The sequence below is a fragment of the Pelodiscus sinensis genome, chromosome 14, assembly GCF_052426305.1.
Source record: "Pelodiscus sinensis isolate ZL-2025 chromosome 14, ASM5242630v1, whole genome shotgun sequence".
Classification (NCBI taxonomy): Eukaryota; Metazoa; Chordata; order Testudines; family Trionychidae; genus Pelodiscus; species Pelodiscus sinensis.
Window position 1 is genome coordinate 15534952 of NC_143065.1, and position 22559 is coordinate 15557510.

Genomic DNA, 22559 nt, shown 5'->3' on the forward strand with positions numbered 1-22559 from the left:
TCAGAGACTAACAAAACATGTAGATGGTCTCATGAGCTTTCATGGGCACAGCCCACTTCTTCAGATGACCAGAGTGTTGGATGTTCTGGACCAAAATAAATAGGGGAGAAAAAAGGGGGGGGGGGGTGGAAGAAAGAAAAAATGGGAGGGGAGGGGGACAAGAAGAGGCTATTTTGAAATTTGGCTCTGTTTAGACGGCACCAAATTTCAAAATAAGCAACTTTGAAGCAACCTCGAAATAAGATACGCAATGTGCATAGTGCAAATTGCATAGCTTATTCCAAGATAAGGGGGTTGTCTAGATAAGGTGTGGGCAATAATTTTTGCCTGGGAGACACTTCAAAAATTTGTGAAGTAGCCCCAGGCCACCCAGGAAGGGGGGAGGCTAAATAGAAAGGGATGGGACCTAAATTGGGAAGGGGCGGGGCTACCTTTGCCCCCCCCTTTACTCCCCCTTCCCACTAGGCCAATCAGGGTCTGGGGGCAGGGGAGCATGGGGAGCCTCCTCCCGCCCTACGAGGAGCCCATGGCACTTTGAAGTGCCGTGGGCTCCTCGCAGGGCTGGGGCAGGGCGAAGGAAGTTTCGTGAAGCTCCCCCGTCCCCAGGAGCTGAATGGCCTGGGGGTGGGGGAGTGTGCAAAGACTCCTCCGCTCTCCCCCCCCACTTTGGCTGTGTCTACACTGGCACCTTTTTCCGGAAATGCTTAAAATGGAATACTATTCCGTTTTCAGTTTTTCCGGAAAAGGAGCGTCTACATTGGCAGGCTGCTTTTCCGGAAAAGCCCTTTTTCTGGAAAAGTGTCTGTGGCCAATGTAGACGCGCTTTTCCGGAAAAGAGCCCCGAAAGCCATTTTCGCGATCGGGGCTTTTTTCCGGAAAAGACTCCTGGGCTGTCTACACTGGCCCTTTTCCAGAACAGTGTTCTGGAATAAGGACTTATGCCCGAGCGGGAGCAGAATAGTTTTTCCAGAATAGCGGCTGATTTTGTACAGTAAATCGTCGTTGCTTTTCCAGAAATTCAAGGGGCCAGTGCAGACAGCTCGCAGCTTATTCCGGAAAAGCTGCTTTTCTGGAATAAGTGGCCCAGTGTAGACACAGCCTTTGTGAGCCACGCATGGCTCTTCAATGCACCACGTGCTCCTGGCAGGGCAGGAGGAAGCTTAGCGTACTCCCCCGTCCCCTTGTCCTAATTGGCCTGGGGGCGGAGGAGCAGCAGGGCCTCTCGGGCCAGATCCACCCACTTGGCGGGCTATATCCAGCCTGTGGAGGCCCTTTTGCCCCCCCATGGTCTAGACACACCCTAAGGGTGTGTCTACACTGGGCCACTTATTCCGGAGAATCAGCCGCTTTTCCGGAATAAGCCGCGAGCTGTCTACACTGGCCCTTGAATTTCCGGAAAAGCAACGATGCTGTACTGTACAAAATCAGCCGCTATTCCGGAAACCGTACGATGCTCCCGCTCGGGCATAAGTCCTTTTTCCGGAAAAGCTTTTCCGGAAAAGGGCCAGTGTAGACAGCTTTTCCGGAAAAGCAGAAGAAACGTAAAAAAGCGGTTTGGACGGCGGGAGACCCCGTAGAAGCCACGGACTTCCGCATTACCCGAGGGCTTAAAGAGCACGCACACTACTGGCCGCACGTGGCAGGAGGCCCCCAGAGACCTCCCTTCCCAGCTCTGCGACGTGGCAAGTGTGCTGCCCAGCCACCTGAGCGGAGGCATGGCAGCTCGAGGTGGTCAGCCACCGTCACCCGGGGCAGAGGAGGAAGCCCCCAGGGGCCGGAAGCGCAGGGCCCCATCCTGGACCCCTAGGGAGCTGGAGGCCCTCCTGGACCTGTGGGAGGAGGAGGAGGGTCTCCATGACCTCCAGTCCCGCCGCCGGAATGCTGAGCTGTACACCCGGATGGCCCGGAACCTCGCCCAGCAAGGGCACCCCAGCCGCAACTGCGAGCAGGTCCGCTCGAAGGTTAAGGAGTTGCGGCTGGGGTACGTGCGGGCCACGGAGGGGAGGGGAGCAGGGCCTGATGCCTGCCCCTATTTTGAGCGGCTGAACTCATTTTTGGGCGAGCCAGCCCCGCAAGGCCCAGCTGTCCCCGTTGACACCTGCCAGCACCCCCCGATCATTCGTCCCACCGAACCGGAGGAGGAAGACGAGAGCGGCGGCGCTTCGGGAGAGGAGGCCAGCGTTGCCACCCAGCAGGCCCCCTCCAGCAGCTCCTCTGTGGCCGGGGAGGAACCCACTGGTGAGTCTTTGAAGGTTACACTCCCAAAGGGCGGGGGGCGGAGGGCGGGGGGGAGCGAGACCCAAGTGTCCGGAGGGGGGAAGGGGAGAGCATGTCACTCAGGCCACGTGAGCTGCACGCTGCATAGCATGCGGCAGTTAGCAGCACGTGCAACCACGTGCAGCCTGGTGACTGAGCGGCAGGTGGCCGTGGCAGGCAGCTGCGGGCACGGCTGGGACCGTGCTTCTCACAACACATTTCAGCGGGATCAGGGGGAAGGGTGGATGCCGGCTGGAACCGGCCAGGGCCCGAGGGACTCAGCCCAGAGCCTGCTGCTCCACCAAGGGGTGCAGCACAGGGAATGGCACACTGTCCCAGGCCTGGCTGTGAGGCACAGCCAGCTGCTCCTGGGATAAGTGCAGCGTCACAGTCCTGTGACCGTGGACCGCCACCGAGCCGCTCACCTGCTCCCAGTGCCTTGGCAGGTTCCCCGAGGGAAGTCCCCACTGCGGCCACACCTGTCCCTGGGCTACCAGGCTTGCGGGAGGGATAGTGGGAGGGAGATGGGCCCCTGAGTTTTGCTGCAAGGATGGGACATCCCCCCACCCAGTCACCCTTTCTGGTTCTGACCAGGAGATATCGCACGCAATGGGATCTGAGAGCCCAGACCGCCACTGACAGGTGTGCTCCCAGGCACTGCGTGGGGATGCATCTCGCTCCCTGTCAAACACCAGTGATTAGCCCTAAGCTTTTCACAGTGTCCACCGGCAGGGAGTTCCACAGGTGAACGCAGCACAAGCACCCTCCTGCCCTGCACGGAGCCAGGATACAGACCGGTGCTTACAATACTGCAGGGAGGACCCTACTCCCAGGGGTGGTCCTTCTTGCCAACATACAACACCCCCCGGGAGCAGGAGGGGAACTGAGTGGGCCCAAGCCACAACTGTGCGGTCACCTGGGGCTCTGGGGTGGAGGGCATGGAGGTGTGGGGACAGTGGATGGCCTGCCTGACTGACCCGTCCTTTCTTCTCTTCCCTGCAGCGGGACCCAGCACCAGACCAGCGACTCCAGCAGCAGCGGCACCCCCAGCTGCCCAAGCCCGGAGGACCAGGCTCCGACACCGGGACCAGCTGCTTCGGCGTCATGTCACCGCGGTGGAGGGGATCCAGACCTCCATTGCGGAGCGTGTGCAGGGGGACCAGGAGTGGCGGCAGGAGGGATGGGCTGCGTTCCTGGAGGAATGCCGCGAGATGCGTGCCACAATGGGCACCCTGACGGCACATTTAATACATGCCATCCACTATGGCATGGCCGGACCGCATGCCCCCGCCATCCCTCCGGGAGCACAGCCCATGCCCCCTCCTATCCCTGCTCCTCTCCCAGCTCCTGCTCCTCTCCCTGCTCCTGCTCATGCTCCTGACCCTGACCCTGACCGTGCTCATGCTCCTGACCCTGCTCATGCTCCTGCTCCTGACCCTGAAGACCGTGCTCCTACTCGTGCTCCTGACCCTGCTCATGCTCCTGCTCCTGACCCTGAAGACCATGCTCCTACTCGTGCTCCTACTCGTGCTTCTACTCGTGCTCCTACTCGTGCTCCTACTCATGGGCACCTCAGCGTGCAGGCTGCCCCAACGCGGTCTGCCCAGCGTGGGCAGGTCCGCCCCCAGAGGGGCGCTCGCAGGGGCCACCCGTCCCAGTAACTGCCCCCCCCTCCTTCTCGCAGTTAAAGCTCCCCCCCGTCCTTCTCGCAGTTAAAGCTCCCCCCCCGTCCTTCTCGCAGTTAAAGCTCCCCCCCCCCTCCTTTGTAAATAAAAAGTTCTGTTTTCATTTCAATCTTGTGTGGTTATTGTGTTCCTCTAGTAACTGTACAGAAATTATGTGAGATGCCAATTAGCCACTTCAATTTAAGAGGGTTACAACTGTGGACAACAAATTCATGACTCTATCACTGGGGGGGGGGGCTTTTTCAGTGGTCATTGGTTCGCGGCACATAAAGAAATACTGAGACTTTTCAGTAAAGATGTAAACCAGAAACTATATTTACATAGCAACAAACAAGCAGAAAAAAATGGTTACAATATGCAGTACAGTACAGATTCAAAACCATAAGTTAGGCGCAGGGAGGACGATTGTGGTGTTGCTGGCCACCTCGATCCTTTGGTCCTTCCAGGCCTCAGGAGAGGAACAGCCAGGAGATCCCTCGACGGATGATTGTGGTGTTGCTGGCCACCTCGATCCTTTGGTCCTTCCGGGCCTCAGGAGAGGAACAGCCAGGAGATCCCTCGACGGATGACTGTGGTGTTGCTGGCCATGTCAGTCCTTTGGGCCTTCCGGGCCTCAGGAGAGGAACAGCCAGGAGATCCCTCGACGGATGACTGTGGTGTTGCTGGCCATGTCAGTCCTTTGGGCCTTCCGGGCCTCAGGAGAGGAACAGCCAGGAGATCCATTGAAGATGGCACTGATGTGAGCCTTCCACACAAGTCCCAAATCCTGTTGGCTGTTCCTCAGGACGGCGATGGTGGCCTAAACCCTAGCCTAACTTAAAAGAAAAACCCTAACTACACCCGACGCACCCGACGAACAGACTCGATGACGGCCGCGATGTGCTGTGACCCGACGCTTTACTATACTATGGGGAGGGGGGAGGTAAGGGGAGGAGGTGGGGAAGGGTAGGAGCTGGGACGGAGTACTCTGGGGTGACCCAAGCGACCCTGCTACGGGGCTTGGGCAAACATGTCCACCAGGGCCTCTCTAATGCGCACCGCCTCCTGGCGCGCCTGGCGGATGGTAGCTGTGTCGGGCTGGTCCAAGGTCTGTGCCTCAGCTGCCACCCATGCAGGGAGGAAGGCCTCCCCACTGCGCTCCACAATATTGTGGAGCACGCAGCACGCGGCCAGCACTTCTGTTGCATTCTGCTCACCCATGTCGAGACGGGTGAGCAAACAACGGAAGCGGGCTTTTAACCGTCCAAACGCCAGCTCCACTGGGTTTCGGGCCCGGTTGAGGCGGTCGTTGAACCGGGCCCGGTTCTGGTCCGGCTGCCCCGTGTAGGGCCGCATGAGCCAGGGCATCAGGGGGTAGGCCGCATCCCCGACGATGCAGATGGGCATCGGCACATTCCCGACAGTCAAGTCCCGCCGGGGGAAGTAGGTGCCCGCCTCCAACCTCTGAAACAGTCCTGAGTTCCGGAGGATGCGGGCGTCGTGTGCCCGGCCGGACCAGCCGCCGTAGATGTCCAGGAAGCGACCCCGGTGATCCACGAGGGCTTGCAGGACGATGGAGCAGTACCCCTTGCGGTTCATGAAATGGCCCGCTCGATGCTCCGGGGCCCGGATGGCGATGTGGGTGGCGTCCAGGGCTCCCCCGCAGTTGGGGAACCCGAGGGCAGCGAAGCCGGCCATGGTCTCATCGACGTCGCGCAGGCGGATGATTCTTGGCAGCAGGACGTCGTTGATGGCGTGGACGACCTGCAGAAGGGTGCAGAGAAACACAAGGGAACACATTACATACAGCCAGGGGTGAGTGTGCGTTCCCTTGGGTCCCCCCCTTGATTCCCTCTGTACACACACACACACACACACACAGAGGACGGCCCCCCTCGCCCCACGCCCCCCCCCACCAGTGGGCCGGTGCAAGGGAGGGACGGTCGAAACCCCTGAGCGACCCAGCCTGGAGTCTTGGGTGTCCCTGGGCCTGGAGTGGAGCACCCTCCCCCAATCTCACTCCCCCTGGGACTTACCTGGATGACGATCACTCCAACGGTGGATCTTCCCACCCCGAACTGGTGTGCCACCGAGCGGTAGCTGTCCGGTGTGGCCAGCTTCCACAGCGCGATGGCAACCCTCTTGTTGACGGGGATGGGTGCCCGCAGCCAGGTGGCGGTTCTCTGCAGCGCGGGGGTCAGCCAGGTGCACAGCATCAAAAAGGTCCGCTTTCTCATTCGGAAATTCCGGATCCACTGGTAGTCGTCCCATCATCCGAGGACCACACGGTCCCACCAGTCGGTGCTCGTTTCCAAAGTCCAAATGGGCCGGTCTATCGTTGGGTGCTGATGCCACGCGGTTGCCAGGACCTCCCTGGTGAGGGAGTCCAAGGCAATCTCTGCCTCCAGGTATGTGTACAGCAGGGCACCAGCCTGCAGCACGAGCTCCAGGCACCTGTACAGGTCTAACAGGGGCCCGAGCAGGTACATGGCCACCCACGGCTCCATAGCAGACAGTGCAGAGCAGAAAAAATAAAATGCCAGGAAAAGCTGGTGGGGGGCCAAAGGGTGGTGTCCCCAAAACTCACAGGGCAACCACCGACCCTGTGAAGGGTGCCAGTCTCTGGCAGAGGTCACAAGGCACGGGAGCACGAGACAAACGGCTGCCCGGCGAGACCCCTTTAACCACGCGTCTGGACGGAGCTCCGGCCCCGCCCCCGGAAAGGTCTGGTGGCCTTTGCCCTTTTCAAAATGGTTCCGGGCTTTTTGCTTTTCCGGAAAAGCGCGCCGCCAATGTAGACGCGCTTTTCCGGAAAAGCGCATCGTTATCGCGGAAACTCCGTGGCCAATGTAGACGCTCCTTTTCCGGAAAAGCTGAAAACGGAATGTATTCCGTTTTAAGCATTTCCGGAAATTCATGCCAGTGTAGACGTAGCCTAAGAGATCTAAGGGTATGTCTACACTACAAAGTTAATTCGAACTAACAGCCATTAGTTCGAATTAACTTTAATAGGGGCTACTCATAGAACTGCTAGTTTGAATTTAATTCGAACTAGCGGAGTGCTTAATTTGAACTAGGTAAACCTCATTCAATGAAGGAGTAACACCTAGTTCGAATTAAGTAGTTCGAATTAAGGGCTGTGTAGCCACTTGATTCGAACTAGTGGGAGGCTAGCCCTTCCCAGCTTGCCCTAGTGGCCATTCTGGGCTAAACCAGGGAAACTCTTCTGCCCCCCTCCTGACCCTGGAGCTCTTAAAGGGGAACCATCTGACTACAGTGCTTGTGCCAGTTGCAAGCCTGCCAGCACCCAGCCAGCAGACCCTGCAGCTGGCACAGCATGAGCCAGCCACCCACTGCCACCCAGCCCTCCACCTCTTCCCAGGACCAGGCTGGTGGCTCCCAGGAGCCTGCCCGGGGCTGCAAGAGGTGGGCGCCCGCCTGGTCTAGTGCGGAGATCATGGACCTCATCGAGGTTTGGGGGGAGGCCTCCAACGTCCACGACCTCTGCACTAGGCACAGAAAAGTGGCCTTCTAGGACAGGATAGCTGCCAGCCTGGCCACCAAAGGCCACATGCGAACCCAGGAGCAGGTTTGCATGAAAATCAAGTTGATCCAGGAGACCCCTGACCCTGAGCTCTGAGCTTAGAACATAAGAACATAAGAATGGCCGTACTGGGTCAGACCAAAAGTCCATCTAGCCCAGTAGCTTGTCTGCTGACAGCAGCCAGCACCAGGTGCCCCGGAGGGGATGGACCGAAGATTATGACCAAGCAATTTGTCTTGTGTCATCCATCTCCAGCCTTCCACAAACAGAGGCCAGGGACACCATTCCTACCCCCTGGCTAATAGCACTCCATGGACCCAACCTCCATGAATTTATCTAACTTCTCTTTAAACTCTGTTATAATCCTAGCCTTCACAGCCTCCTGTGGCAAGGAGTTCCACAGGTTGACTATGCACTGTGTGAAGAACTTTCTTTTATTAGTTTTAAGCCTGCTACCCATTCATTACATTTGATGTCCTCTAGTCCTTATATTATGGGAACTAATGAAGAACTTGTCTTTATTCACCCTCTCCATACCACTCATGATTTTATATACCTCTATCATATCTCCCCTCAGTCTCCTCTTTTCTAAGCTGAAAAGTCCCAGTCTCTATAGCTTCTCTTCATGTGGGACCCATTCCAAACCCCTAATCATTTTAGTTGCCCTTTTCTGAACCCTTTCCAAGGTCAAAATAACTTTTTTGAGGTGAGGAGACCACACCTGTACACAGTACTGAAGATATGGCTTACCATAGTTTTATACTTCCCCTCCTTCTTCTTCCCCTGGCTTCCCCCTTCCAGCTCCCTCCTCCCAGGTTTCCCCTCCCCTCTACCACCCTCTCTCTTCCCCTCTACCACCTCCTTTTCCCAGTCTCCCTAGAGGTTAACTCCCCCACCCCAGTTTTGTTAAATAAAGAGAGTTTCTATTTTTGAACACGTCTCTTTTATTTTTTACATCAGGAAGGGGGGCTAGGGAGGGGTAAGTGGAAGGAGGTGAGGGGGGAATGGAGCACGAGCCCCCGATGGGGAGGACTGGGATGGCTCTGCGGACTCCTCGGGGTGGAAGCTCTCCTGCAGCCCACCAATTGACCCTCCTCCCTGGATGGCAGCCTGTGGCAAGTGCAGCCCGGCTGATGGCCAAGGGCTGTGATGTGCTGAGTGTGGGCACTCAGGGCACTCCAAGACAGGACTGCTTTGCTGTCCCTCATCGAGGTAGACAAGCAAGCGGGGAACCCCGAGAACTGTCTGTCTGGGGTATGGGTTGGGTCCCTTTAAGCACAACCCTCAGCTAGCCTGAGGCAGCAGCTCCACACTCTAAGTCCTAACCTGATGCCCTGCTGGCACCTGTTCCGGCCAGCCTTAACTTCGGTTCAGGGTCCACTCAGTGTGGACATGCTATTTCAAATTAGCAAAACGCTAATTCGAATTAGTTTTTAGGTCTAGATGCACTAATTCGAATTAGCTTATTTTGAATTAACTACATCGAATTAAGTTAGTTCGAATTAGTGCTGTAGTGTAGACATACCCTAAGGGCTCATCTACACTGGCCCTTTTCCGAAAGTACTTTGAAGTAGGAATAAGATCCTCCGGAAAAGGGCGCTTTTTCCGGAGGATCGGGGCCAGTGTAGACGCTCTTTTCCGGCTTTTCTAAAAGCCGGAAAAAGCAGCGGACATTTTTATTTAAATGCCGCGGGGGATATTTAAATCCCCTGCGGATTTCCCTATTACGATCTCTGAAATTACCATGCCCCTTTCGGAAAAGGGGCCAGTGTAGACGTAGCCTAAGTGTTTAAATCCCATTGAAATTCATTGGGATGGAGAGCCTGTCCTAACCACGAAAGGAACAGAGACACGATTTGAAATAGGATTTCCAATGAGAGGCACCCAAATCAAGCTGGGAAGCTCTGAATTGAGAAGTCCTAGTAACAGAACAATCCCTACCTCAGGCTGCTGAGTGGGTCATTTTTAATAAGCAGCTACAGTAGCAGGTCAACGAGAGTAGCTGACATTGGTGTTTGAAGAAGTATAACACAGAATCCAGAGAAACCCCATTCTTCTTTGGCTCATCAGAATAGGGGCTCGATATACATTAGTGGGTGGGTCTGATTATACGTTATCTACTTATGCCTGAGTCCCTGTTTCCCTGGGTCCCTTGTGTCGGGAGCTACAGAAGCAAGGCATAATCTATGTCTGGAACTAAGGCAGAGGTGCACACATTAAACATCTGCCTCTTTATAAAACACATGAAATAGTTTCCCACTAAAGATCAGCATTTGTCCCGAAAAATGTCCTGTCTCTCATGATATCAATGTATGGCTGGTTTTATGCATACCAATTGATATTGGCAGCAGAGATTAATGTGCATGGTTTATTTAAAGTTTAATTAAAATTCTGTCAATATCACTTGCATTATTCCTGCAGACAGAAACTGCAGTGTAAAAGCCAACTACTCAGTGCCTATAGTTATGTAGAGATTGCAGCTTTTCCATTCTAGGAAAGGCAGCAGAAAGAAAAAGGGCTATAATTATGCTAGCCTATAACTATGCAATATGTATAGCTATAAAATGTATTACATTCAATTTTCATGCTGCTTTTTGAAACTGGAAGTATAAACGTTCGAGAATTAATTTCTTATTGGGAATGCTATTCTGGTACTTACTGTATATTCTGTATTTTGCAATTAAGCAATTGCCACTAATATACAAGAAGATGGCCATTAATGTGTGTATACTTTACATACATGTAGTAAATTGGCACTTGGGAGAAAATTTTACAAAATCAGACTGGAAAACTGAACTGTTGGATAGAAAGGTAGTTACAGTACCTTAAAAAACAATATTAGGTTTCTTATTTTTATAAATATATTTGGCAAAAGTTATCCTTCTCCTTGTTATTTTAGATTATGCATTTTACAACACGCACTTGTTGTGCCTATTTGCATTTCTTTTCTAAAGGGCCTTTTCCAGTTGCTGATGGCTTTCCTCAACTTCCTGTTCTTGGGCTGACACACACACACACAGATTTGTTCCTAGTGGATATATAGTGAATATTGTCACTTATTGTAAACCCTAATTTTTCCCTTAGTTATGCAGCTGCAGTTTAGGGAGAGCTACTATACCCGAAGGCAACATTGTTCTGGGTGTTTTTTGTAACTTATGATGTTCCTGTCTCACTTCAACTCCAAAAGAAACTTTATATTACCATAGTCAGTTTCTCCACAGGTATGTTGATGTATTGGGTAAGTTGTAAGCAGGATGAAGCACTTATATGATTGCCTAAGTCATTCCATTGTTTTTCCTAATCTTTAGGTGTATGGCATGCCAGGTTCAGCACTTGCATTATATCTTTATCAGTTGCTAATCTGAAATAGGAACAAGTATGTAACTCTCAAAATCAGAAAGAATGCAACTGGATTACTGTCTCTTATGTGCTGCTTCCCCCGCCACTACGCTGATTAATTGTCAAACTTTGCAGATGGTGATTAAATTTCAGACATTTTATAACTAGATTTATGATTGAATTCGGGAGGAGTCAGTCAATAACTCATGTATAGTAACTTGTCCTGGAGTCAAGACCAGAGATAGGACATTGATTTTCTTTGTCCTTCTGTCATAAAGAGTTGTTCTCAAGAACAGTAATACTCAATCACCCACCAAAAACTATTCTCTAAAACATTGGCTTACCCTTAGGGCTGCACACTTACTGCTAGGGGTGCACAGAGGTCTTCCAGAAGGTACATCAACTCATCTAGGTATTTACTTAGTTTTACAAGATGCGACATAATAAGCACTAATAAAGTTAGTACAAATTAAAATTTCGCAAAGAGAAAATGAGAAAGGAATTAATTTTTCAGTAATAACATGCAGTGACACTTTTGCATTATGTCTGATTTTGGAAGCAAATAGTTTTAAAATAAGGTGAAAGCTGGGGACACACATGACAAATCAGACTCCTAATGTCATACAGTAGGTTGAGGACCACTTTTCTAAAAGAACACAAATTAGTAACCTATAGGAATGTATTTTTGTGGTGAGGGAAAATTCATACTATGCAACACAAAAAAATGAAACATAGTATGAACATCTATATGTTGCATATTACATATTTCAAGGATTTTTAATTGACAATTTTATTCCCTTTCTATTTCAATTCAGTGGCTTTTAACTCTTATTGGTCAATCTCAATAAGAGTTAAAAGCCTTTCTCTTCTCAATCTGCAAAAAAATGGAAATGTTTTCATTGATTTGAGGAGCAGCAGCATCTGCAGGTTGTAGGACAGCGCTAATTCCGCAGAACATGGATTTTAAAGGGATATAGTATGTGGCTTAAAGTATGAGGAGTAATGGTAGTGTTCCAGGATCTGCTCTGAACACAAACATATCCTACATTTTTATAGTGCATTAGTAGGAGATGAATTCCACCCCAGGCCCTCGGTCAGGAGGCTCCATGAGGTTCACCCCGGCTACATTTACACTGCAGGATTCTTGCACAAGAAGCTTTTTGTGGAAGAGATCTTCTGTAAAAAGTTCTTGTGCAACAGCGTGTCCATACTACAAAAGCACATCGCAAAAGCAATGTGCTTTGCACAAGAGAGTGTTCAGGCTGCATGGACGCACTCTCAAAAGAGAGCTCTGATTGCCATTCACAGAATAAACACCAGAGCATCTGTGCAAAAAGGAGTTATTCTTCCTAGAAAGAGGAATACCTACACCGAAGCATTTACACTAGATATAACTGAGAGCAGAATTGTGCCAGATTTTTGTTTGTTTCAAAATAAAGCAACAGTATGTTTAAGTAGATCTTGACATCTAAGGTTCAAAACCTCTGTTTTTGGATGATAGGGCTATATTCATTCTCTGAACAAATGCTTGGGTGAATGTATCCTGTGAGCTGCTCCCTTCTGGAAATAGTTCACGTACATGATTCTTGCCATGAAGTACATTTACGTTTACTTAATATTGGTTTTTTGTTCTCTAAGCTGCATAATCTTCTAGATTTTATATATGACTATATAAAGGAAACTGAAAACTACAAGCAGGAAAGACTCCTTGTGACTTGGGGCCGCCTATTTTGAGAACTTTCCAACTATTTACTGATAGGCTGTGTAAGAAAACTGGACGTTTCAAATGAGATTAGTTTCATGGAAATAATCAATTGTAAAATAGTATATTTCAGGCTCTTGAGCCTCTAGATGGTGCTAATACTCAATAACTAACTTGATAAGGGAGGCTTTTCTCTCTCCTGGTTCCTTCTGTCATGAGCAGTTGCGTAAAAAACAAGAAGTCACAAGAAGCAATGAAATCAAAGGACATTGTACCTGCTTAAATGGGGGCAAATACAGCCTATGAAGTCTTAGATAACATGTCACTGATTATAAAATTGATAGCAATTAATATTTGTCAAATAGGTAACATTTGGCACAGTTACCGGGCCAACTGAACCTCTGATTCATCTTATTTTCCTCAGGTGCATCCCCTTTAGGTTTCATAGCATCGTGTCTTATTTTGGGCAAAATATCTAGTCTTCCCGCTGTGCCCTGGAGCTGTGCTCCAGTCCCTCGTCAATTAACCATGATCACTCTGGCACATCTGGTTATGCCCAGCTCCAGTCCCTCGTCAATTAACCATGATCACTCTGGCACATCTGGTTTATGCCCAGTAACAGGACAATGCTAATTAAGGAACAACCAGCCTCCTTAAAACCAAGTATTTATTTAGAACAAAAGCATTTCAGAGAAAATACATCTGAAAAATAATAGAGTGCACTATACGTGTATCTAATTTTTCCCTAAGGCTTGCTGTTCCCTGCATCTGAGAAGGCCCAGTTCCTTCATGCTCCTCCTTAGCCTCTTTCTCTCTAGGTTGCTCTGATGATTGGCTCCTCCTCCATCCCCTCAGAAAGGCTTTTTAACTTTTTAGTCGTCTTTTCATCTGTGTCTCAGCTTGGCAAAACCACGGTGTCCCTACGGCCTGGAGCCCTGGCAATGTACTTTGGTGTGGTAACTGCCCTCCAACTGTTTAAAATAAGGCTGCTTATCCAAAACGTCTTTTTTTTGTCTTTTAGTTTTGGGAGAATTTAGATTGATCTAGTATGTGTGAAGTTCTCCAAGTGGTGGTTCTCCTCTGGAGGTGTTGCAGCCTGAGTGAATTTGCCTAATCATCCTCCATTCCTCAACCCCAACCCCCTCCCACCCCAGTTGCTTCTTGGTTCCTGAAGGAGCTGTGGTTGCTCTCCCTCATGTAGGGTTACCAACTTTCTAATTGCACAAAACCAAACACCCTAGCACCACCCCTTCCCTGAGGCTGAGGCCCTGCTCCTTTCTGATGGCCCCACCCCACTTCTCACTACTTACCCCTTCCCGCAATGATTTGCTCTCCTCCAGCCTCACTCACTTTCACTGGGCTGGGGCAGGAAGTTTGGGTGCTGGAGAAGGTGAGAGCTCTAACTGGGGTGCAGGTTCTGAGGGTGGGGCCAGAAAAGAGGGTTTCAGAGTTAGGGAGGGAGTTGTAGGTTGATGCATGGGATTGGAGTGTGGGAGTTGGTGAGGGCTCTGGGGTAAACTCGAGGATGGGTGGTTCAGGATGCAAGAGGGGGCTCTTGGCTGGGGCAGGTGATTGATTTGCAGGGGAATGAGAGCTCTGGGCTAGGGGTTTGGGCTTTGGGCTGGGGCCAGAGAGAAGGGGTTTGGAGTGAAAGAGAGGGATTCAGGCTTGGGGGGCAGGGTTGGGCCACAGGCTTACCTCTGGCAGCTCCAGGTCAGTGGTGCTGCAGGACTAAGGGAGGTTCTTTACAGGCCCTGGCACCATGTTGCTCCCTAGAAGCGACCACAGTCTGGTGCCTAGACTGGAGGTGTGGGAGCAGTAGGCTCCATGCACTGCTCTTGTCCATAGACACTCACCCCAGCTCCCTTTGTCCAATTCCCAGCCAATGGGAATGCTGAGCCTGTGCTCAGAACAGGGACCATGCACCGAACCCCACTGCTCCCCCTCACGTAGGAGCTGGACCTGCTGATGAGCTTTGAGGCGCAGCGAGGTTTCAGTGTATACACAGAGCATAGTGGCTTTGCCAACTGTTACTGCCTTTGATGAGCAGGTGAAGGTTGTTTACATTTCTTTTAGAAGCATGTTGGCAAATTAGATTTTCAGCTAACAAATGCATATTATTGCAATATGGATGTGTGATATTTTTAATTAAATCAGTAATCTCTTCTTCAAAATATTTCTGCATTGAGTTACAGTAGAGGGAGAAATAAAACCCCAATTAGAGCCAAACTTCCTTTTGGCCTCGAATATGAACTACATTGTCATTCTTTAAAAATACATGAGGGTCCTAACTGTATTAGTGGCAGGTGCCATAGAAGATCCAATTCTGACACATGAGCCTTCTCCACACACCCCAATAAGTTTAGTAGTGAGCCAGGCCTACCGGCACTGGTGGGCAACGGGGGCAACTGCTCTGGGGCCCACCAGTTCAACCACCGCTGCTACTGTGGCAGCGGTGATGCCTGGCACTCCGAGCCCTTTAAATTGCTGTGGGAGGACCATGCAGCATGCTCCAGACATTGCTGAAGGTTGAGTGGGGCACACCATGATCCAGGCCCTCCTGAGGACTGCCTATCTCAGGCCCTTCCCCCTTCTGCCCATTTAGCACTGCAAAGCAATTGCTCAGCATCTGCAGAGAAAGACACCTGTTAATCACCTTTTGAACATGGTGGTGGGATCAAAAAGTTTGGCTTCAGCAGTCAGGTTTTGTTCAGTCCCAGTAAACACTTATTAGCGTCCACCACATACAGCAGTTCCGATGATGAGCAAAATTTAATTTCCAAGTAGAGATGCAGTTTGTTCATCCTTCTGTAACTGAAGGGTAATTGGGAATAAATGAGACACCAATCTTGAAATGAAGGTTACAGTTCCAGCTCCTCCCCAATCCCGCCCTTTCATCAATGTAATAATTTACTTGTAAAGCATGAATCTCCTATGCTTTCTCATAATGTTTGCATGATGTTCGATTCAGAATTATCTATTGTTCATTAGAGATAGATCTCCAAAATCTAAACATGGACTCATTCTACACTCAAAAGCCCACGAACAATTCCTGTTGATCTTGAAAGGAGTTATGTAAAAAGGGTGAAATTCAATCTTATATAATGTTGAGGTCTTAATTGGGGACCTCAGTTGTGCCTAAGTCTTGTGCCGACCTTCTGCCTGCAGGTGAATTTGATTAAAGGGCATCAAGGGAAAAACATTACTTTTCAGATTATTCTGCTCATGCCACTATACTACTGGGATTGTAAATTGATTCTATGTACAGCACCTTGCACACTGAAGTCTATGATTAGCATTCCTGCACTATTAGGATTCCTGTAGCATTAATGCTATCTATCATGCGATTAAAGCCTTATCCAATTTACTGCCTGCCAATCTCTGTGTGCTCGTATGTTGCCATACTCTTTATATGCCCAGACTACACAACAAATAGCTCTTTTCTCTTCCCACTCTTGTCTTCCATCCCTAATGCTACGTGATACTTGCATTGAACCCCATTCCTGAACCTGGTTTGCATCCTTTCATTCTCTTTTTTCACAGTACAGCTGTAGTCTTAAAAACAACCCCTCCTAACTCAATAGCTCTGCTGCCAGTAAGTATTCAGCATTTTACAGATTAGAAAAAATGTATTTTCCTCCTTCTTTACTCATTTTATTCTTTCAGAGCCAACACAGCTAAGAGAGTGTGAACTACCATTTCTATTCAATCTCAAACATCAGCAACAGAATTGTTTACCAAATTCCACTCAGTTACACCTGTGCAAACCCATTAAAGGTAATGAGGCTGCACAAGTATCACTGAGGGCATAATTTGGCATGCAGGGTTTTTATTTCTTGTGATGATGCATGAGAAAGAATGAACTCAGTTTGACTTTAAGAGCACTGGATGAGTTGGCAATGTTGGTACCTGGGAAAAATATTTTCGTATTTATAAATTGAGCATATTTGATCTGGAAATCATGGAGACACAAAAAATTGCATTTTTACAAGGATGCTTTTCAGAGTATAATTGTGCTTTAAAACTCACTCCTTTAAATGCCATTAACATCTCTCCCTCAGGGAGTGAAGAATCTATTCAAGCAATAGGAAAAAAGAACTGAAAAGCAACCAAACCAATAAAAAAACCAAAACAAACAAAAAACTTTGACCCACAAGATATGTTCTGAGCATCTCTGCTTGCTCAACTCCAATTCAGCAAGGGTACGTCTACACTACAGCACTAATTCGAACTAACTTAGTTAATTTGAACTAAACTAATTCGAACTAATGCGTCTAGAACTAAAAACTAGTTCGAATTAGCGTTTTGCTAATTCGAACTAGCATGTCCACATTAAGTGGACCCTGAACCGGGCTTAAGGATGGCCGGAAGCAGTGCCGGCAGGGCATCAGAGGAGGACTTAGAGTGTGGAGAAGCTGTCTCAGGCTAGCCGAGGGCTGCGCTTAAAGGGACCCGACCCCCCACCCCTGACAGACAGGTCTCAGGGGTGCCCCGCTTGCAAAGCAGTCCTGGCTTGGAGTGCCCGGAGTACCCACACTGGGCACATCACAGCACTCGGGCATCAGCCCAGGTGCACTTGCCGCAGGCTGCCATCTGGGGAGAGGGGACAATTGGGGGGCTGCAGGAGAGCTTCCACCCCCAGAAGCCCACAGAGCCAGCCCAGTCCTCCCCATCGGGGGCTCATGCCCCATTCCTCCCTCACCTCCTTCTACTTACCCTTCCCTCGCCCCTTTTCTTGATGTACAAAATAAAGGACAATTGTGTTCAAAAATGGAATCTGTCTTTATTGAACAAAACTGGGGGAGACTGGGAAAAGGAGGTGGGAGAGGGGAAGAGAGAGGCTGGGAGAGGGGAGGGCAACTAAAATGATCAGGGGTTGGGAACAGGTCCCATATGAAGAGAGGCTAAAGAGACTGGGGGTATGTCTACACTACCCCGCTAGTTCGAACTAGCGGGGTAATGTATGCATACCGCACTTGCTAATGAAGCCCGGGATTTGAATTTCCCGGGCTTCATTTGCATAAGCGGGGAGCCGCCATTTTTAAATCCCCGCTGCTTCGAACCCCGTGTAGCGCGGCTACACGGGGCTCGAACTAGGTAGTTCGGACTAGGGTCCTATTCCGAACTACCGGTACTCCTCGTGAAACGAGGTGTACCGGTAGTTCGGAATAGGCACCCTAGTCCGAACTACCTAGTTCGAGCCCCGTGTAGCCGCGCTACACGGGGTTCGAAGCAGCGGGGATTTAAAAATGGCGGCTCCCCGCTTATGCTAATGAAGCCCGGGAAATTCAAATCCCGGGCTTCATTAGCAAGTGTGGTATGCATACATTACCCTCCTAGTTCGAACTAGGAGGGTAGTGTAGACATACCCTGGGACTTCTTAGCTTAGAAAAGAGGAGACGGAGGGGGGACAGGATAGAGGTCTCTAAAAGCAGGAGTTGGGTGGAGAGGTTGAATACAGAAAAGTTCTTCATTAGTTCCCATAAAGAAGAACTAGAGGACACCAAAGGAAAGGAATGGGTAGCAGGCTTCAAACTAGTAACAGAAAGTTGTTCTTCACAAAGCAAAGAGTCAACCTGTGGAACTCCTTTCTGCAGGAGGCTATGAAGGCGAGAACTAGAACAGAGTTTAAAGGGAAGTGAGATCAAGTGATGGAGGTTGGGTCCATGGAGTGGTATTAGCCAGGGGGTAGGAGTGGTGTCCCTGGCCAAGGTTTGTGGAAGGCTGGAGAGGGATGGCACGAGACAAATGGCTTGGTCACTGTCTTCGGTCCATCCCCTCAAGGGTCCCTAGGGTTGGCCGCTGTCGACAGACAGGCTACTGGGCTAGATAGACCTTTGGTCTGACCCAGTACGGCCATTGTAAGCTCAGGGCTCAGGGTCGGGGGTCTCAGTGGACCACCTTGATTTTCATGCACACCTGCTCCTGGGTGGCCAGGCTGGCAGCTCTCCTGCCCTAGCAGGCCACTTTCCTGTGCCTAGTGTGGAGATCATGGACGAGGTCCACGATGTCCGCACTAGCCCAGGTGGGTTCCCGCCTCTTGCGGTCCTGGGCAAGCTCCCAGGAGCCGCCAGCCTGGTCCCGGGAAGAGGGGGAGGGCTGGGGGCATCGGGTGGGAGGCTCGATCCGTGCCAGGTGCAGGGTCTGCTGACTGGGTGCTGGCAGGCTTGCACCTGGCACGGGCACCGTAGCCAGCCCGTGCCCCTTTAAGTGGTCCGGGGCCGGGAGGGGGGCAGACGAGTTTCCCTGGTGTTGGCCAGAGTGGCCACCAGGGAAACCTGGGGAGGGCTAGCCTCCCACTAGTTTGAATTAAGGGTCTACACAGCCCTTAATTCGAACTAGTATATTCGAACTAGGCTTAATCCTCGTGAAATGAGGATTACCTAGTTCGAACTAAGCGCTCCGTTAGTTCGAATTAAGTTCGAACTAACGGAGCGCTAGTGTAGCGCCTATGAAAGTTAGTTCGAACTAACGTCCTTTAGTTCGAACTAACTTTGTAGTGTAGACATACCCCCAGATACATATGTACATGTGGACCTTTAAGCATATGTGTTGACCAAATCAAACCAACAGGACTCATGGATCTTTTCCAAAAGAAATCTCTGGATAAATCACTTGTCACCACCACTGGTACTGTAAAAACAGCTACCAGAGAGGGAAGCCACCTACAAGAAACTTGCAGGGCTTGATTGGTCAACAGCTCTTAAACTGTTGTGCGTGGGGATGGGAGCGGGGAGGGTAGGAGGAGAGGATGTAGGCTTGATGAAAATAGGAGGACAAGACTATGGAATTAATAGATGGTAGGCTGATGGACAGACTATTACACAGAGAACATCTTGGTATCACCTGGAGTGGTTTGTTTTTGAGGGCAGTGGAGAACTAATCCTTTGAATTCTGGCAATATTTCAGTGGTACCAGGAGATCTGAGCAGGCTCCCTTTGAAGTCAGTGGCACTGAGATTGGGTCCAGCAGAAAATCTAGCTAGGCTTGTCCCTTAATTCTGTTCTAATCTTGAAGTCATTGCTGAAAACAAACAATTTTCCCAAAAAGGAAGAGGACTTGCCAGGAGTCAGAATTGATTCTGTTCCTTTACTATTAAAAATTGCTTCTTCTTCATATAATAGGACAAAGTTAGATGGCCTATTGCTTTACAAAATGTCAGCAGGATATCTTCTTTTAGGGGCCATGTTAAAAGGCATGTTATTGGGCTCTGGCTTCTATTTTTCCAAATAGTTTTGATCTTTTTTCTCTGTATTTAACTCCATTCATTTGTAACTGGACTTGAAGAATATGTGTGAGAGCTAATCACCTAGATGCTCTTGAAAAGCCACTCTAAATAATCAGTAAGTAATTCTGAAGACTAATTACTATGCTTCATTATTTGCATAACATGTTAATTATGAACTACTGTTTTTGATAAGCAACTTATAATCCAGTAATTACTAGAACTATGTGCCTTGAATGTAAATGAATAGGGAGGACATTTTGTTAGTCATGGCATCCAGAACAGAATGCTGTTCTGAGTGATAATCACAAGTCAAACTGTCAGAAAACAGGACAGCCACATCCAAACTGGTGGTAGACTATAATTTTATTTAAGTAAACCAGCAACAAGTGTGTGCTCCCAGATCACCATACTAGCTTATCACAGAGCCACAGCCATTACCCATAGACACTCTGGCCTATATAGCCAACTATAGACATTGGATTTAATGGTGAAAAGTTATAAAAAGCAGAAAATCAAACATTCAGTTATTCTCAGCCCCAAAATGGCCTTTCACTTACCCCAAAGTCAATGCTGAAGACAGTTTCTTTGGTAAACTAAGTTTATTGGTGAAAATTATTAGTTAAGAAAAATAAATGAGGTATTGAGAGGTCAAAGAGAGCAAAATGCATTACAGACAATCCAAAGTTTGTAAGTCTAATGTGATAGTAGAGGTGTATAAGTAATTTGGTGATTTCCAATAATTTCTAAGGTTACCTAGGATGGCTCTAGGGATTTTAGTCCAATATCTCAGAATTCCATCCTATTAGAATTCATTAGTCCAGAGGTAAAGGATCATTCCCAAGACATACGTTTATAGCTGTCTTTCCCGAAAAGCAGCCAAGCAAATCCTTGCACTTACAACATAGGCTCTCCCTATGATGAAGAATTTATTTGGAGTCTTTAACCTTGAATCGCTGTATCAAGGACTGCTTGCTTTGAAATTCACAAGTAGTTCAATTATAGTGCTATATGTATTTGCCTGCCATCCCGTTCTAATGGGAATAGATAAGTGAAAACTATGCAGATAACATTCTTTAATTTTCAGGAAGCCTACACATTAAGAAAATTTTCATCTCAGTGCTAACGCAGACCTCTGATAGAGGGTTAATTAAACATTGTGTGTGTGTATATATGTGTGTGATTGTGTATATATAATGCAAATCAACAAGTGACAAGTATATGCAGGCAATGGCACTAACATTTCTTTCAAAGTAGTCTCATAGGGTATGTCTACACTACAGCGCTAATTCGAACTAACTTAGTTCGAATTAGTTAATTTGAACTAAGCTAATTCGAACTAACGTGTCTAGAACTAAAAACTAGTTCGAATTAGCGTTTTGCTAATTCGAACTAGCATATCCACATTAAGTGGACCCTGAACAGGGCTTAAGGATGGCCGGAAGCAGTGCCGGCAGGGCATCAGAGGAGGACTTAGAGCGTGGAGATGCTGTCTCAGTCTAGCTGAGGGCTGTGCTTAAAAGGTCCCGACCCCCACCCCGGAAAGACAGTTCCCAGGGGTGCCCCGCTTGAAAACCAGTCCTGCCTTGGAGTGCCCGGCACATCATACCACTCGGCCATCAGCCTGGCTGCACTTGCCGCAGGCTGCCATCTGGGAAGAGGGGACAATTGGGGGGCTGCAGGAGAGCTTCCACCCCCAGAAGCCCACAGAGCCAGCCCAGTCCTCCCCATCGGGGGCTCATGCCCCATTCCTCCCTCACCTCCTTCTACTTACCCTTCCCTCGCCCCTTTTCTTGATGTACAAAATAAAGGACAATTGTGTTCAAAAATGGAATCTGTCTTTATTGAACAAAACTGGGGGAGACTGGGAAAAGGAGGTGGGAGAGGGGAAGAGAGAGGCTGGGAGAGGGGAGGGCAACTACAATGATCAGGGGTTGGGAACAGGTCCCATATGAAGAGAGGCTAAAGAGACTGGGACTTCTCAGCTTAGAAAAGAGGAGACGGAGGGGGGACAGGATAGAGGTCTCTAAAAGCAGGAGTTGGGTGGAGAGGTTGAATACAGAAAAGTTCTTCATTAGTTCCCATAAAGAAGAACTAGAGGACACCAAAGGAAAGGAATGGGTAGCAGGCTTCAAACTAGTAACAGAAAGTTGTTCTTCACAAAGCAAAGAGTCAACCTGTGGAACTCCTTTCTGCAGGAGGCTATGAAGGCGAGAACTAGAACAGAGTTTAAAGGGAAGTGAGATCAAGTGATGGAGGTTGGGTCCATGGAGTGGTATTAGCCAGGGGGTAGGAGTGCTGTCCCTGCCCAAAGTTTGTGGAAGGCTGGAGAGGGATGGCACGAGACAAATGGCTTGGTCACTGTCTCCGGTCCATCCCCTCCAGGGTCCTTAGGGTTGGCCGCTGTCGGCAGACAGGCTACTGGGCTAGATGGACCTTTGGTCTGACCCAGTACGGCCATTGTAAGCTCAGGGCTCAGGGTCGGGGGTCTCAGTGGACCCCCTTGATTTTCATGCACACCTGCTCCTGGGTGGCCAGGCTGGCAGCTCTCCTGCCCTAGATGGCCACCTTCCTGTGCCTAGTGCGGAGATTGTGGATGAGGTCCACGATGTCCTCACCAGCCCAGGTGGGTGCTCGCCTCTTGCGGTCCCAGGCAAGCTCCCGGGAGCCGCCAGCCTGGTCCCGGGAAGAGGGGGAGGGCTGGGGGGCATCAGGTGGCTGGCTCGATCCGTGCCAGGTGCAGGGTCTGCTGACTGGGTGCTGGCAGGCTTACACCTGGCACGGGCACCGTAGCCAGCCCGTGCCCCTTTAAGGGGTCTGGGGCCGGGA

The 22559-nt window shown here is 49.7% G+C and overlaps 1 protein-coding gene and 1 long non-coding RNA gene across 2 annotated transcripts in view; both read left to right on the top strand.

Annotated features, from left to right (window-relative positions):
- Nucleotides 1-22559, top strand: part of LOC149523587 (uncharacterized) — a 136147-nt gene that overhangs the window by 55716 nt on the left and 57872 nt on the right. The window lies entirely within an intron of this gene.
- LOC142827922 (uncharacterized) lies at nucleotides 1310-15687 on the top strand. Its single transcript, XM_089781865.1, has 3 exons — nucleotides 1310-2238; nucleotides 3259-3783; nucleotides 15674-15687. The coding sequence occupies exons 1-3, from the start codon at nucleotides 1716-1718 to the stop codon at nucleotides 15685-15687; spliced, it is 1062 nt and encodes a 353-aa protein (XP_089637991.1). The 5' UTR covers nucleotides 1310-1715.

Bases quoted from the DNA above. Each gene is read 5' to 3' on its own strand.
- LOC142827922 (XM_089781865.1), top strand. From the start codon at position 1,716: ATGGCAGCTCGAGGTGGTCAGCCACCGTCACCCGGGGCAGAGGAGGAA. The intron at 2,239-3,258 runs GTGAGTCTTTGA...TCTTCCCTGCAG, and splicing joins GGCCGGGGAGGAACCCACTG to CGGGACCCAGCACCAGACCA.